This window comes from Pezoporus occidentalis, unplaced genomic scaffold (genome assembly GCF_034315485.1).
Source record: "Pezoporus occidentalis ecotype Australia unplaced genomic scaffold, CSIRO_AGI_Poc_V1 ctg77, whole genome shotgun sequence".
NCBI lineage: Eukaryota > Metazoa > Chordata > Aves > Psittaciformes > Psittacidae > Pezoporus > Pezoporus occidentalis.
In genome coordinates, this window is record NW_026916126.1 from 876,712 (window position 1) to 893,634 (window position 16,923).

Sequence of the window (16,923 nt, forward strand, 5' to 3'; positions counted from 1 at the left end):
AAACACCTATTTTTGTCTGCCCAATAATATAACAAAATATTTCATTCATACATCTTCTATTTATTTATTATCTACACAACAGTGGTGTTGATAATTTGAGATGATTCCCAAGTGTGAAAACCTGGTTACTGATAAGAATTTTAAGTTACATGCCAATTACTCCCCTTCATTTTATTTAAATGTGGTTTTCCCACAGTCTCCATCACTGAGTTTTGAAGCCAGCTTTCAAAGGTTGTTTCTAGTATAATATAAAAGCACTTCTATTCCAATAAAGCTTTGTCTCAGAAGTGGCAAAGAACAAAATTGCAGACGGTCAAACTGAGCTGGATTAGCAGAATTCTACCATCTAAAGAAGCACAGTAACTCAGATCCTGATTGAGGAAAACAGCCAGCACATTGCAGTTTTGCCAAGAAAGAGTCTCAACCATTTGTGTTTACTTTTTCCCATTTAAATAAATGTAAAACTTGTTTTTAAATATTTGTATTTAAAAATATCTTTGTATGCAATGTATACAGTATATGAACGCAAATTAGGAAGCTACTGCTGCTGAATCACATGCAAATTCTTGGGTAGACAAGACTCCAGATTCTTGAACAAAGGCCTGTACTTAAAAGAAGAGTGAAGCACCCAGCCAAGCTGTGAAACCTAATTGTACCTGCAAAACACTAAAATATTTTCATATACATATTTTAGGAATCTTCTCTAGAGGAGCTGTTTGTGAGTCAAGGTAGAACAAAGTCACGTTCTTTACAAATGCAGCACAAATCTTTAAAGAGCTCTCTTTTGAAAGTGCTCTTTAAAGAGCACTGCATTCCTTACCTGTTCAATTATTAAGCTAACTTCAAAGCAATTCTAGACTTCACCCTGGTAAAGGCTGGTGTATTAAAACATTGAAACACCCTTTAGAGTTCACAGAAGAAAGGAATCTAAGAAATTGACTACAGGCTCTTTTTCATAACTGGAATCTTGATTTTTAATTGACCAAGAAAACAACTAATAACCCCATCTAAACTTACTCTGAAGGAACACCTACGGTAACATAACAAAACATATAAAAGGTATAACATTCAGAAGGTAACATATTCTCCATGGTTTGAGCTACTTAACTGATAAAATTTAGTACTTTGAAATAAGATTCAGTTGTATTTTCACACTGGTACCTGGACCCAGTGGACTTTTACTCTGGACATCATTTTACAAGACAAGGGAAAAATATACTAGCCAGTAACTTGAATAATTTACCCCGACATCACCTGCAGGAGATATGCACTCCTGTATATCTATCCTGGGACATGGATAAGATGTCAGTAAGCATCAGTTACCATTTTAGCTTGTCAAGATACTCTCTTTGGGCAAGGCAAAAGTCCAAAGCAGAATGAAATCAATGTACAAATAGTCTGGATCTCAGGTTTTTGTCTGTATGTACATTCTCATCATGGGTGAGTAAGCAACTGTCAGAAAGTGGGGAGGAGGGAAAGCCCTCTAACAATGCAACTCTGAATATCAAATATACTGTAAAAGACATGGGAAGAATCCCTGGTCATGACAGAAATAGGAATATTATGTATTCAATGATTATTCTCCTAGCAATCCTCCCCTGCTGGAAGAATTCAAAGCAAGCAAGATCCCAGAACCATTCCAGACAACTTGGAAAGTGTCTTCATTTCAGCTGGCATAGAGTTAATTTTTTTCATAGTTACTGGTACAGTGCTGTTGACAACATCCTGATTCTAAGCACCAAGGGCCATAGTTACCTTTGTTCACATTTCTTCTACTTTGTGTGAAGGACCTCTTTGTCAATTTAAACAGGGTGCACAGGAACACCTCTAATGTTAAACTGTCATGGGGGTATAGTATGAAGTAGGTTTCAGAACCTGCCTTGGTAAAGAATGTAATGGTTCATGTATGTTCTTACTAGTTTGACTCAGATGTTCCTGGTCTTCGTTTAAACAGGTTTTTTTTCTACTCCAACACCCTTTACTTAATTAGTATTCTATGCTTTGAGCAACGCACTTGATACTATATGCCTTCATCCAGGTGGTATTATCTCCTGACAAGTACACTGGTCAAAGGGACTTGCGCCTGTTACAGGGTCACATTATCTGCCAGTTACCCAGCTAAATATCACCCAAACAAGAAATCAAAAGAAGAAACCAAAAGGTGAAATTGCAAGTGGCATCTGCAAAACCAGGAATATGGCAGAACACCACTAGGCAGTGAAGAGATTAAAGTTCCGTCAAGACAGAACATTCTTCTGTCTGACAACAGTCATGTGTCAAGCATAATGAGAACAACATTTGGAAACATCCTCTACAAGAGTCTCAAATGATAGCATGAGATCAACTTACTTGCACATGTGGACTACAACATGAAGACAGAAGTGCAAGAATTTGAAGCATAACAAATATGATATCAGTAACAGATTAAGAATGCCCCATCCGAAACCAATTATAATTAACATACACAGAAAATTGCACTGCTTGCTTTGTGAAAGAGATCTACCACTAGTCATTACAGAAAATGATCTACAAATATGAAAGATATCAATAACCTTTTTACCATATTATTCACTGAAAATTTGCCAGAAGTTATTACCTATCCACACTGTGTAATATTAGCAATTTGAAACCACTAAAAACTGATAATCACTAGAAACAACTATGAACTGATAATCACTTGAAATCACTAAGAAGTGATAATATGACCAGTGAAATCATTTGAACAATACATTCTCATACCAAATGAACCAGCTATGTAAGAGGCAATCCACACTACTCACATTAGAAGTGCAAAATCTTTTCATACTTACTTAACACTGTAACACTGAAAATGACTATCTGGATATTGAGGCTGATATGGTTCTTGACCCAGAACTGTTCCAAACCACCATGCATCATCAATAATGGATCGGAACCTATCGGCTAGTGCAAAAAAAAAAAAAAAAAAAAGTCTGCTCAGATATTTTACTAAGAAAAATTATTTAACTATGCTTCTTCTACACGCAATTAGAAAAACTTTTGATTGATGTTTTTCAGTTTGAAGTTCTAAATCCACTGATATTCAAAAAAAGATGAAGCAACTATTATACCAAAAGAACATCGGTGCTAAAACTCAAGTTTGCTACTAGCTAAAAGTAAGAAAAGAGGGACAGTAAGGCCTCAATATATGTTTTGAAGACTGTACCTTAGATCTATAGTAATCCCTCCAAAAGGCTCAATACAGCAGTTATTAGGCTCATACTTCTAAGGGGCAGAGAGACTCCATGTACCAGAGAGCCCTCTGAAGTTAGAAGCAAGTAGCATTTAGCATATTTAGCAATTAGCCAAGGATAAATTTTTGATTTCAAAATCATTTGGTAAAATATTTAGTACACACACTTACAAGCTTGCCAGTTCCTTTGCCGTGCTTCATCATAGAACTGACGTAATATAAGGAAATCGATAACATCTGGCATATCGTGGTATCTAGATAAAAAAAAACAAACACAAAAAACACACAAACAAACAAAAAACCCCAGCATTTCATGTGTGCACCCTAGGGCTTTAGGAAGCAGCTTAAAAAGAAATGCAGTTTTAAATATTGTTCAGAAAAATAGAGATGCACATACCTGATGGAAAATGATTTGTCTGTATGTTTTCCAGTGGCATGATCTATAAAAGCAAGCTTGAGGCAACACAATGTGGGAGGCCCAACTTCATATCTAATTCCAACAATTTTTACTAATTCCTGATCCTACAGGTGAGAACAAACAGTTTCAGCAAGTTCTACTTTCTGGATTATGCACAGAACTATCAATTTAACATTAGTTAACCAAGCACATGAATTGTACCCCCATGCAAAAAGCCAAAAATATTGAAACTGTGTAAAAGTTCAATGGAACACAGTCCATCAGACTTGGCAATTTTAACACAGGTTATTTGGGCTTTCCACAGGTAACTCTGGTAATTGAAGTCACTTTCCTGTATTGTTTCCATAGGGAAACATTGTAAGAAACAGTATAATATCACAAATCAGTATTTTGTGAACCATGTAACACAACTCTTCTTTCACATACTACTATTATTGAACCCACTGTATCTCCAACGAAAACCTACCCTAAGGACTACTTTTCTCCATGGCTCCTTGTGTGGATTCAGTTCATAAATGTTATTTCTTCTAACTGCTTCAATGTAAGCTTCATGTCCTTGTCGGAAATATATTACCTGAGAAAAAAAACAAACCCCCAAATGGTAAACGTTTTCCTACATTAAGTAATTATGTTAGGTAACACAAGCATTTAAAGATTTCTGTCGATATTCCTACCTCATCACCCATCTGAGGGACAAAAGGGGATCTTCGAAGAGCTGTGTCTGTTATCCAAACAGGAGGATGCAAATCATATGACAATTCCAAGTTTACTGGTTGTGTTTCAGCATTTGCCTTCACATTTAACAGAGAGCAAAATAAGGCATAATGGACATATTCCTGACATGAAATCAAAACAACTTACTCCATTTTAATTTGGTAGATAAAAACCTTAACTTATAACAAGACTGAAGTACTTTTCCAGAAAGTGTTAGCAGAAAAACTCCAAGGCTTTCACTGAGTTGTAACTGTATTTGTAGTACTAACACTAAGCATTCTTTCCCTTTATGAAGATTCAAGTGAAAAAGATTACTACTATAATCCTATTAGGCTGCAAGAAACTATTTGCAGATTAAAAACTATGAGATATCACACAGTAAATATTCATATTAAAACAGTTCCAAAATTGTAATTTTGAGAATACTTGGAAGAAAGCAAAACAACAGAGAAAAACATACCAAAATTACCCCAAGTATTAAAAATCTGTATTTGTCCCTTTTTGGTAGAAAACAGCAAATCACAGCTACTGTAATTTAAAAAATGATAATTATTTAAATTAACTTGAAAATTTTCATAAAGAAAAGTAAAGTATTGTAACTTACAAAAAAATTAAAGTTCAAGAATAAAAACCCAAATATACGAATACAGTGACTATATTGCTTAAGTTTTCAAAAAGATATTACTTAAAAAATTCTACAGATTATTACATTAAAGCCCTGTTAAAAACCTGATTTAATTTATTTAACTCTGCTTTTAATTATCACATTTCCCCTTTGATAGCAGAAACCTTGAGAACCCTTTTTATTTGAAAAGTGAGAATGACTTCACTTGGAATGTATATTTGTCCATACAAACCTGCAGATACTTTGCACTTGGAATAGTCTCAATTTAATTAAAAAGTACACTGTATGTAGTGATACCAATATCTTTGTCCAATGGCAATAAAAATTACTTTAACAGGTTCCAGTGAAGAGGTCTGAAAACCTAAGAGAGTAATTTATTAAAGAGTGACTAGAAGAAATTAACTGTATACCTCCTCCTGCTTTTTTGGTTTAGGTTTTTTTCTCCTTTTTCTTCTTCTTCTCTTTGGAGGAGAAGATTTCTCTGCTGATACTTCCTCTTCCGAAGTACTGCAATACCTGATAGCTTTCCTTCGAGAAGTCCGTACTGGAGGTTGCAAATTAATCCCTGCATCAGCTATCCAGTCGGAGTATCTACTTGAAGAATCACTGTCCGTAGCGGATGGAGCCAGGGACAATACAAACACAGAACCAAGCTGTCAGTATTTCAGAATGCTAAATTCTTTTAGACAAATAACTGCAGATGCATATTGCTGTTGAAAGCTCTATCAGAAGAATTAAAATTACTTTGACCTGTTGTAACAATTACTTCACTTGATGCTTATCATAAATTTTGGGGAACACCATACTTAAAAGCATGGGTTTTTTCTAAGGAATCAAGGCTGGTGAATTCCAAAATAAGTAATTTATTCAAGAAAGTTGTTCAGTGAAATTCCAGACTAGTTGGGAACCCTCCCTAAAGAAGACACTAGCCAAGAACTACCTAAATTCTTTAAAGATAGTTATATAACATCTCAGGGATACACATTTGCCTTTTTTATACCTCTCTCTCTTTCTTTGTTCTACTACTGTAGAGTTCTAGAAAGAATATCTAAAAAAGCCACAGCAGAGGGATTAAAAGGTTATCTATAACTTCAGTTCTAAACAGAATTATAGCCTTATGAAAATATTTTTTTTTTTCCAACCAACCATTTTGTAACAGCAATTGGCAGTTGCTGCATTAACAAAACATCCCCCCAAGCAAACAAAACCCCACACCCCTCAAAAACTGAACACACTATAAAAACCATTCCGGACCATCATCTTTCTCCTTGCCATCTAGCAAAAAAGTATTTGAAACTATATAAAAAGACAATGCTTTGGTGAAACGGAACACTAAATAAAAATACAATGTCTCAGTGCAGTACTCTCCAAAATATTATTACGTATGAAACGTGACAGAACTTCGATACAACTTCTCTAAAACTTGTTACAGTTAAAGCCAGGATTTGTTCACTTTTACCTAGAACTATTACTGTTGCTTTTCTTGTCACTTCTCCACTCTTCCTCTTCATCAGATGAGCCAGAGCCCTCACTTTCTTCAGCTTCCTGATTTTAAAAATATGCAGAGTCAATCCAAAGCTTTCTCATACCACATGTTTTAAGGGTTTGAAACATAAAACACATTCTCTATTCATGCCTGCATATTAATAAGTTAGCAAGAAATCTGGTAAAAAGAGTTCTTGAAAGGGAAATGAAAGTAGTTCTTTTTTGGAGCAGTCTTCACCTTACCCTATGAACCCCAGGAGCGCACTATTAATCAATAACTTCTGTATGTTCACTCACATTGTAGTAGCCATGTGGGTCCACCTGCTGTATTCACTCTTTGCAAAGCAATACTCCTATCCCCCTACCATATGACAGTTCTACTTTTTCTAGTCTAATAATAAGTTCACATCATTCACCAGGACAAAGTGGAACGTCATTTTGATTCCTTCAAATTCCAGACTCATGATGCTGTAATTAGGTCATGTAAAGTACAGAGTAAAATCTAGCTCACTAGAATGCAACGGAAGAATTTAAAGATTGCACAAGACAAGAAAGAAAAGCACGTCTCCCATTTGCACACAACATAGCTTTTCTCTTGTTACAGGAGTAGTACTTTTTTTTTAATCAGTTTTGCAAGCTAAAATCATGTGATTTTTCTGATTCTAGTATCAAGTGATTGACCAAGTATTAACTGGGTGTTGTCATGCATGTATTAAGAGGCTAAACTAAACAGTCAAGATATATCAAAATATATTACAACCTAAGTAGTTTCCTGATTGTTGTTCAACAGTTTATTTGCATTATCATGTTTTACTTGTTTTCCATAATTGAAATTACCAAGTATAATACATTACTCATGTCTCAAGTTACAGACTGTCAAGCAAAGTGATCAACCACACAAAAAACCCCCAAGAGTTAACTTGCAACTTCCAGTTCGATACTGTTTCAGTTAGTCCAACTGATTGCTATTTTCAGAGTAACACTGTTAAGTCTTTCCCCTAAAACCTGTTCACACAGTGTACAGGATGAACAATACTGAGTTATTTCTTCCTTTCAACCTACCATTTGTAGGATTAAAAAAAAAAAAAATAAAAAAAAACAACCATCTACATCAAAGCTCAGTTTCTTATAGCATTATTAATTTAAGTATTATTAGATCTAACATCACTTCAAAAATATTTTGGTATGTGTAGTATCTACTGGACAGTGTTCATAACTCTTTTGTGTACTTTGAATTTGTGAAGTTCCAAAAGTCTCCTGCAACTACCCTTCCACCCGATTCCCAAAATAGGAAAACATGAACTTTTCATTAAAGTGATTTTTTGTGTTTAAAAACCATCAGAATTCTTTATTACGAGGCTAGGAGAAGAGAGTCTATTACCAAAGAATATCATTCTTAATCTTACTTAAAAAATTCTCTTATCTCCCAAATATCACCCATTCTGTTCATGATTCTCCCTTAAGAAAGCAACTGGTCCAACAAGTCCAACCTTCTCTACTCCTTCCACTTCTTCCCCCTTTTCCCAGTTTGAAACTATTTCCTTGAGTGCAAGTCAAGACAACTGTAATCCAAGCAGTCCTACCACTGATTTACAGCATTTGATAACACAACAGTCAAAAGCTCCTGCTATCTACAGCAAAGTCCTGTTTCACCCCAAGCCAGGACTCAGCAGGATAACTGGACTGTGGAAGAATCACATTACCTGGCGAAACAATGCTTTCTGAAGAACCTTCAAAATTCCCAGCTTTAGGTGTGTGCACAAATATGAAAGGTTTTTGTGGAGAAACAGCAAAACATCTAAAATCCAAACTTGACTAAGCCAAGCTCGGCATTTTATATTGGTTTTTGCCTCGAGTTGTGGATTTGTTTTAGAAGATACTCAGCAAAACCAGTTCAGCTGTTTATAAAATGAAGGAAATAAATACTGCTATTATTAAAGCAAGATACCTAGGTCTGAGAAGTGTTAACAATAATGGTATTACAGCAACCCTTTCCCTGGTAAAAGATTTTATTTCTTCGATTTGCTTGTTTGTTTTAAAAAAGAACACACACATTTACATGGAACTTCACTTATTGGGGTACTTAAGCTCAAAATACCTAACTCAGAGAACTTACCTGCTCTATCAAGCCAAAGCAGTTATCTCTTTCTTCATCAGAAGACTCCAGCTGGTCAATGTTTTTCCGTGTTCGGTAACTGGGATATTTCCGTCTATGTAGTCTACGCTTAGATTGTATTAATGAAGACTCAGAGTCACTCTAATTTATATAGGAAGTAAAAAAAGAGGTTACATACAAGTATGTATGTTGCAAACTTGCAGGGATGAAAGGCTGGGTAAAAGCTGAATGTAAACAGAAACAGCCTCATCACATCCCAGCCTGATGGCAAGACTCCTTTTCACCAGAAGTAATTTTCCTGTAAGCCAATAGCTTTAAATTGGCTATTCTCGATTCCAGATTTAGTAGTCATCCTAAGCAATTGCTCTTTATAAGCTACTGTGATAGGTCCATTCAAATTACTTGATAAATATATTTACAGAATCAAGACATTAACTGCCTACAAACGTGCAATTCTTAGAGGACCAGAAATCCTCAACTCCCCCAGTTAGCAGGAGGGTGCAGTAGAATTCTTGCATTAAACTGTTTTGTACTGCACGACACAGCGAATCAGGCCACTACAGTATGAAAATTTTACAATAAACAATTTTTCCTTCATACTGTTCTTTTCCAGAAAATGGCTAGTGAAAAAAATATTAAAAACTGAGCAAGTCTGAAAAAGTTGCCCTCCACACGAAACACTGCCATCTGAAGTGACAAGGGAATAGCAATATAGCCTACAGTTCTTCAAATACGGCACCTTGAACTCTTTCATTTGCACCTCAGTCCTTTAGCATGGAGCTGCAAGAGCTGTCTTTGAAACTTTTAACTGCAGTGAAACCAGAATGGGCTGAAATCAAACCTACCTTTAAAATTAACTTAGATGGAAGGAGGAAAGATTGAAAGCAAAAAGAATTCTATGCATTCATAAAAATAAATCCAACCTTGTCCTGCAGTAAGCAGAAGTTGAATCAGCAGGAACCTTTGAAGACCACACCTTCAGAAATACCTGCTTTCATTTTTTAAAACATGATTCATCCCTGGGCACAGAATGTCCATTTTCCTGGAAGCTGCCACCTACCTTTTCCAGTGACTCGAATGACTTTTTCTTTTCTGTTGCATAGAGATCTCTCTCCTCTTCCCCTTTTGCAATCCGATATCCTTCCTGCTTCCTAAAAGAAAGCAATGAAAATCTAATTCGACATCTGTTCTGGCAATGTTAAAAAAAGTAAAATTATCTGTTTTCTTTAAAGGACTCAAACACCTATACCATATTCTCATTTCCAGATAATGAGAATGAATATTAAGAAAGTCTTCCTTGAAAATACCAGAATGTAATAAACTTTCTCAACTGCATTTTCAGCCCACATTTTTCTCTTCAATTATTCTACCTCCCAACACCAAGACAGCTTTTTAGGTGCTTCAGAGATGTGGGAGCACATACGGCTGTACTGTTAAAAAGAACTATTTAGCTATCAATATTAATTCTCCTTTTCACAGATGCATACTGCAAACACATTTGAAAGCAGCAAACTGCTTTAGCATTTCAAGTGCTCAGTGCTGGCTGTTAACACATCACCCCCACAAGCCTCACAAAAGCACAATCCTCCAGGATACACTTTCATCTAAATGAATTTAACCTATATCACTTCACTTTGGCAAGAATCAAAGTAATCTAGCCATCCTCAAAATGACTTAAAACATTGAAATATGGGAAAATAATTCTCTATTAAACTAGAGAAACCGTTGATAAGACTTCACAATGAAAAAGATCTTAAGCACAGCTGACCATAACACTAAACTACTTCAATTTGTACCATGTATCTTTGTTAGCTTAAGTCTAGATTTAGAAAGAACAACTTGATGTGTTCTCTCTAGTCACATCTGCAGCCCTGTAAGCTGCCTACAGACCTGAGTAAGCTTGGTGGTATTTCTGGTACAACAACTCTTCGTCTCCAAGCCTGAAGATCTCGCTCAGTAGCCATCTGACTTCGTGGAGCATTCTGATGCATCTGACGCACACCTTCAACTTGCCCACTACGTCGCAGACCAATATTGGGAGGAGACTGGATGTCTAAACTTGGCCTTCTAAAAGCTAAAATATAAAAAAACAAAAACAAAAACAAAACAGACAGAATTTTTTTTTCCAGACTACGGAGAATTAGAATCTTGTTTCTTCCTTCTACAAGATAAAAATTTCACACTTTACATACTTTTAGCTCCATAATCCTAAGTATAGGACTAATCATCACCTTAAAAAAATTACTGTGAGATTACACATTTACTTTTAAAGTGGTTATTTCTACTACTATTTTAATACAGTGAAAGGAAGTATAATGTGACAGAGGTGTTTTTCTGTATTATTTGAGGCAGTTCTGAAGTTAGTGGGGTTTTTAAAGAGTGCTTTTTCTGGAAATAAGCTTACATAATCAAAACTACAAGGACATAGTTCAGAAGAGTGTCTGGTTTAAATCTGTAAAGAAGGGAGAGGGGAATCCAGTTTGAATAATACTGTACCGTATTATTACAGAATAATACACTAAAATATTTATTCTGCAAACTTTAGAGGAGAATAAATGTAGCTCCTATAAATGTTATTTGTGTTCTTTAAAAATACTATTAAGCATGAGGCACTTTACAAGGCATACAATTAAAAGGGAAAACTCTTTAAAAGGAAAAGCAAAGCAGCTTTGTTTTGTGATTTAATCACAGGAGTAGCAGTGTTTTAATGAATAAAAAAAAAAATCTTAATCAGCTATCACTATGTTAAGGGAATCTTTGTCCAGGATACAACAAAGTTAAAACCCATTTGAAATATTTCACACAGCATAAGAAAGATACGAAAGTTACTTAAGAATTTACCAGCCAGTACTAACCTCTCCTAGGCGTTCCTTCCCCATTTTGTGGAACACTTGAAGCAGATTCTTGATCTGCACCAATTCTCTGATCTTGTTGTAGTTGCAATTGTCTAATCATGCCATCAAGAATGCTGGGTTCCAAGCCTTGCTCATCTTGATCAACTGTCTGTTGGCCTATAACTTGTTCGACCACTTCTCCATCACCTTGCAAGTATAATACAAATAAAATGAATGGGTACAATTAACTGACTCCTGTAAACTATTTAATCTCATTGTTCACATCACCATGAGACATGTTCTACAACTAAACACAATGAAAACCATTCCTAAAATTATTCCAATTGCTTATTCCAAATAAGACATTTACAGAGCTTACAACTTAAACACAGTTTGTGCATGTCGGTGCCTGCAGACAGGATTAAGACATACATTCGAATAATTTTTTTTTTTCTGCTTGTTTAAAGTCATATTCACTGTGAGACTTTTCAGCATCTTTAGTGAACATGATAGATAGTATAGGCGAAAACAAAGGCATTTTTAGATCACCTATGTCACATCTACTCAGTTTCCATTGAGAATTACTACAGCAACTCCCACTTCCAGATTTTAAGTCCTCAGTGATACTGTTCTTACTTGTTGCTACATAACCAAGTTGAGGAATCAAATGTTCATCTGCACAGTTCTCTCTTCCTGGCACCAATCTTTGATATTTTGTTGGATGAGGGTTTCCATCCACATCTACCAAGAAGGGAGGGGGCATGAGATGAGGAGCCTGTTGAGTCTGCTCATCTAGAACATAGTTGTTAGAGTCTCGAATAAGTGGCCGGTAGTCAGTGTGGAAGAACATCTGATCAGGAATCTAGAAAGAAATTAAGTTTTATGTTATCAATTTGAAAAAGAGTATGCTAAAGAACAGAGAAGAACAAGTGACAGTAAAATATCCAGAATCTCCTTAAAAGAAAGGGCCAGTTCACAATATGAAGAGTTACACAGAGCTACAATCAACCTGTATGCATGTTGCAGTACTCATTTTTTTGCTAGTGCTTTGGCAGGCAGCAAAATGCTTTTAGAAAACAACAAACTAAGGTAACTGAAAGCAGAAGCACTGCTTTACACTTAAATATTTTATATCTCATTCTGTTTCTTAAAGCTCCACACAAAGTTTCCCTGGTTTCCATGCAAGAAAATCATTGCCTGAAGTTCATCATAAACTCTCAAAATTTCTTTCTTAATTATGCAATGTCCACCAGTAATTTTTTGCTGTAACTGAAACAGTCTGTTAAATTCATGCAGCTGAACAAAAATTATGACATACATATTAGACCATAGTATCTTTGTTCCAGCAGTGATGAGCAAGATGAAAAGCGCAAGTTTCAATTTCATCATAGAATGGTTTGGGTTGGAAGGGACCTTAAGGATCATCTAGTTCCACCCCCTGTCACAGGAAGGCACACCTTCCATTAGACCAGGTTGTTCAAAGCCCCGGTCAACCTGGCTTTTTTTTCAAAAAAATTCAGCAAAGAGTGAAGAGCAAGAAAAAAAAATCTTTAAAATGCCAAACACGGAATTACTGTTGCAACTTAAGAGAGAAGTGAAGAAAAGCATAGATCAGAACTGCACTTTTAAGAGCCATTTCAAAAAAAACCCAAACACATGTATTTATCAAAATAAAAAAGAAACATACTGATGGATTCAAAAAAGCGTTAACATTTATGCCATGAACATTTTTCTAACATTTCAAAATCCACAGTGTTGGAAGAATATTTATTTTTGCTTATTTTTATCAAACTACTGCAGCAAACTTGTGTTTGAATAAGCAAAGGCCTAAAGAACTGTAAATTCTACTAACTGAAATAAACCAACAAATTATTCTTAACATACAACCAGCATGCTTTTTTGTCAATTAGGTAGGAGTGCTCACCACCCACCAACTGATACCCAGCCAAACCCAAGCAGTGATCTGGCCCTTCCCGGTAACTCTGCCCAGTTAATATACCACGCATGATGCGCTGTGGTATGGAATACCCCTTTGGCTACTCTGGGTCAGGTGTCCTGTCTGTGCTTCCTTCCATATTCCCCTCCTCCCTGGCAGAGCATGAGACTCAGAAAGCTCTTGATCAGGGTAAACATTATTTAGCAACAACTAAAAACATCAGTGTGTTGTCAGCACTGTTCTCAGACTAAGGTCAAAAACACAGCACTGCACCAGCTACTAAGGAGAAAAATGACTGCTACTGCTGAACCCAGGACAGTGATACATTTCAATCTTTAAACACCAAACTATTTTCAGAAAATAGAAATAAAAGTAATTTTGAGGCTGAATAATTAACATGCAATTAGCTGGCTGGAAGATGTATTCCAGAAAAGTTCTTGGGAGCTACTCCCAAGGGAATGTTAAGACACTGGTTGTTTCTGCAGTGCCAGGACCATACATACAAGAGAACTCAGTCATCAAGGAACCTGTTATATTTTAATCCCATACCCGTACAAAACCCCTTTTTTTTTTTTTTTACACATGATGTTTTAAAGGAATAGATTTACCTAATCTAATTCAGTTAGAAGCTTGAATAAACAAGTCCAATAAAAAGCTAAACTTACCTTTTCATAAGGCCTGCTACAGCCAAAACCAAATATCAGTAGATGCCCATGAGAATCTGTACATGCAAAATGCTGCCCATCTGGTGAAAATTTACAGTCAAAAACGGCACCGTGTCCCTGGCCTTCAATCTAGATTGAAGGAAAGAAAATTAAGACTTGACCATTTTTTTCCTGAACAAATGATAGTGCAACATCAAAACCTAATTACTTTATCAAAAGCAGTCATGCACCTGTTAAATATCTCCATTAAAATACAAATAATCTCATTATTTCAGTTTTTTTCTTTTCCCCTTGACATGCAAGCTCCTGAGTTGTAGTTTTAAAAATATGCATTCAATTTTAAAAGATGCACTAAAGGGTATGGAAACTTGGTATTATGAAAAAAGAAAAAAAAAAGAAAAAAAAAGAAGAGGCTTTTGGAGGCTTCTTAGCTGTTAGTATACTATATAAAAATAAATTGCAGCTAATGTATACTGATTTTGAAAAGCACAGGGAATCTTAAAGCTAAAGAAAAAAAAAAAAGAAAAAAATCACTTCACTATTGACTGTAACCAGAAAAAAATATTAAAACCTTAATATGAACACTGGATCAGAACTTAAGTCTCAAGGAAAATAACCTTTATAAAGTGTTAATCATGAGTTGTCAAATAGAGCAAATGTCATAGGAGCTCTCAAGAAGAACTGCACCAATCCACTAATGCTTAGGGTAATAATATTACAATTTTTAAGGCTGTTGAGAATACAAATATTTGCCCATAAGACACCTGAAATTATGGCCTAAACCAAGACCTTTCACTCTTTTAGATGAAACCTCATCTCAATTAAGGGGAACAGCTACTGTGAATGAGGTGCACAAAGATCTTTAGTAACAAAGAGCAGAAAAGCCCTGGTGTCACTATTCACCACACCTCACAGACAGAAGGTCAATTCTGAAGAGGTCAGACGTTGACTGTGATGAAAGTAAAGTCCTGTTCTGCTCCCCTACACTTCACAATCCTCACACCTAATGGCAAATTCTTACAATGCATCTTCCTTGGCTCAGAAGCTTATTAAGACTTCCCTGACCAAATTCAACTTGGGAAGCCTACAGGAAAGCAGCAGTGGAAGGAAGTGAGGAATACTTTCGCAGATCAGTGAACTGCCTCAAGTTAGTGTAAGATTCAGTGAGAGGCACTTGATTCAACGTAGAGAAAAGAAGTGGCCAGCTGAGAGCAGAGAAAGGAGGCAACATTGGCCCTTTTCTGCCACACTAAACTGTTAAAACTGGCTCCTGATCACTTTGCACCTACAGTTACAGTAACCAAGATATTCAGTGGTAAAAGCTCCAGGGGAAAAATAAAAAATCATAAATTATGCTGGATTGGTTTGGATTTTTTTGGATAGTTGTTTTTTGGTGTCTGTTTTACAAAACGGAGCAGTGGGTGTGTGTGGTGGTGCAATTCTTTAAACTAATATGCGAACACACTACTGTGCACTAAGAAAAGAAATGGCACTTATAAAAGGTCTTACCATGTTAAAATAATGCTTTGTTTTTGTGCCTCTGGTAATGTCCCATATAAAGATGTTGCCATCATGACCTGCAGACAGCATTATCCTGGAATCAAAAGGATGGGTCTCCAAGACAAATACTTCATCTGCATGCCCCTAGAATTTAAAATTGCATATCATATGCAAACACAAGGACATAAATTCACATCAACAGGATATTTACAGTAGGGTCCAAAGCACTGTACTGTCCTCTTCTGACACACTTTTGGAAAATTAGAACCCTACATGCTGCCCCCAAGAATACATGGACTTTTCCCAATTCATATTCCACCTATCTCGACTGCTACCTGTGGCACCTAAGTAGAGCAAACCTCCAAGCAGTCAGAGAGACTATAATTTGAAATTTACTCATTTTCTAGATTCAAGCAGGAACTCTAGAAATATGGATATTTTGCCAAAGGACAGCAAACTATTCAATGGACAAGTATGTTACTGCATAAAAAAAATTATTTATTCCATTCCAGAAGCAAGTTCAACACAGCAGCTAGGAAAAGGATTGATCAAATTCAGGAGGAAGCAGCTAGTTTTGGTTATTAAAAAAAAAAAAAAAGTAAAAATAAATAATCTAACAAACACTATACCTACTTTATCATTCACACAAAGCTTTGAAGAGAAATCAGATCTAGTTACAAACTCGGTGTGCACATATCATTGCAATTCTAGGAAGACCATCTACTTCAAAAAGCAAGTAAAATTACATACCACCAAGTCATGAAGCAATTGCCCTGTACAGGAATTCCAAACTTTGAGCAGATGGTTATTCACAGCCGTAACAACATAGTTATCGTTTTGGTTCCAAGCTATCATGGTTACTTTAGGCTTCATAAATTTGTCTTCCTCTGAACATGCGTCACTATTTTAAAGAATTAAAGAGGAGAAGATATTTTTAATTTGCCCATTTCAATCTCTAAGCACAGGAAAATAACTTGTTTTCCCATGTTAATGATCAGACAAGGATATGGAAGAATTAATTTTGAAACTCTTGCCCATAAACTTCTTTTTCTTTTATTTTTTTTTGAGCAATCGACTATAAAGCAGATCTGGATTTCTAGCATACTTGTTTCACAGGACATGATAACCTCTTTCTCATTTCAGATGCAAGGCAAAAAGGCTTTTTAGAGCCTTGTCTCTTTTAGAATCAAAAGTGCTAACATAATTTCTTTAAAAAGTTGGAGCTTTGAAACTTTCAGAAGCTAACCTCTACAATAAAACATTGTCCTCGGTTCAGCAGTAGCAACCATTTTTCTCCTTTTTAGCAGCTGGTGCAGTGCAGTGTTTTTGACTTTCAGCCTGGGAACACCACTTGATAACACCCATGTTTTTAATTGTTACTAAGTAATGTTTAGTCTGACAAAGGGCTTTGTGAGTCTC

General features: G+C 35.8%; 1 protein-coding gene across 1 annotated transcript in view; it reads right to left on the reverse strand.

The window, feature by feature from the left end:
- The window catches only part of BRWD1 (bromodomain and WD repeat domain containing 1), a 57,100-nt gene that overhangs the window by 23,895 nt on the left and 16,282 nt on the right, over nt 1-16,923 (reverse strand). Inside the window, exons 14-28 of the mRNA XM_062602554.1 lie at nt 16,255-16,405; nt 15,514-15,648; nt 14,005-14,133; nt 12,040-12,265; nt 11,425-11,610; nt 10,460-10,643; nt 9,630-9,720; nt 8,570-8,710; nt 6,428-6,513; nt 5,379-5,574; nt 4,304-4,420; nt 4,096-4,203; nt 3,609-3,733; nt 3,383-3,465; nt 2,811-2,922 (exon numbers count right to left, since the gene is read on the reverse strand). Coding sequence (XP_062458538.1) covers nt 2,811-2,922; nt 3,383-3,465; nt 3,609-3,733; nt 4,096-4,203; nt 4,304-4,420; nt 5,379-5,574; nt 6,428-6,513; nt 8,570-8,710; nt 9,630-9,720; nt 10,460-10,643; nt 11,425-11,610; nt 12,040-12,265; nt 14,005-14,133; nt 15,514-15,648; nt 16,255-16,405 — 2,070 coding nt within the window. The remainder of the gene's footprint in view (nt 1-2,810; nt 2,923-3,382; nt 3,466-3,608; nt 3,734-4,095; nt 4,204-4,303; nt 4,421-5,378; nt 5,575-6,427; nt 6,514-8,569; nt 8,711-9,629; nt 9,721-10,459; nt 10,644-11,424; nt 11,611-12,039; nt 12,266-14,004; nt 14,134-15,513; nt 15,649-16,254; nt 16,406-16,923) is intronic.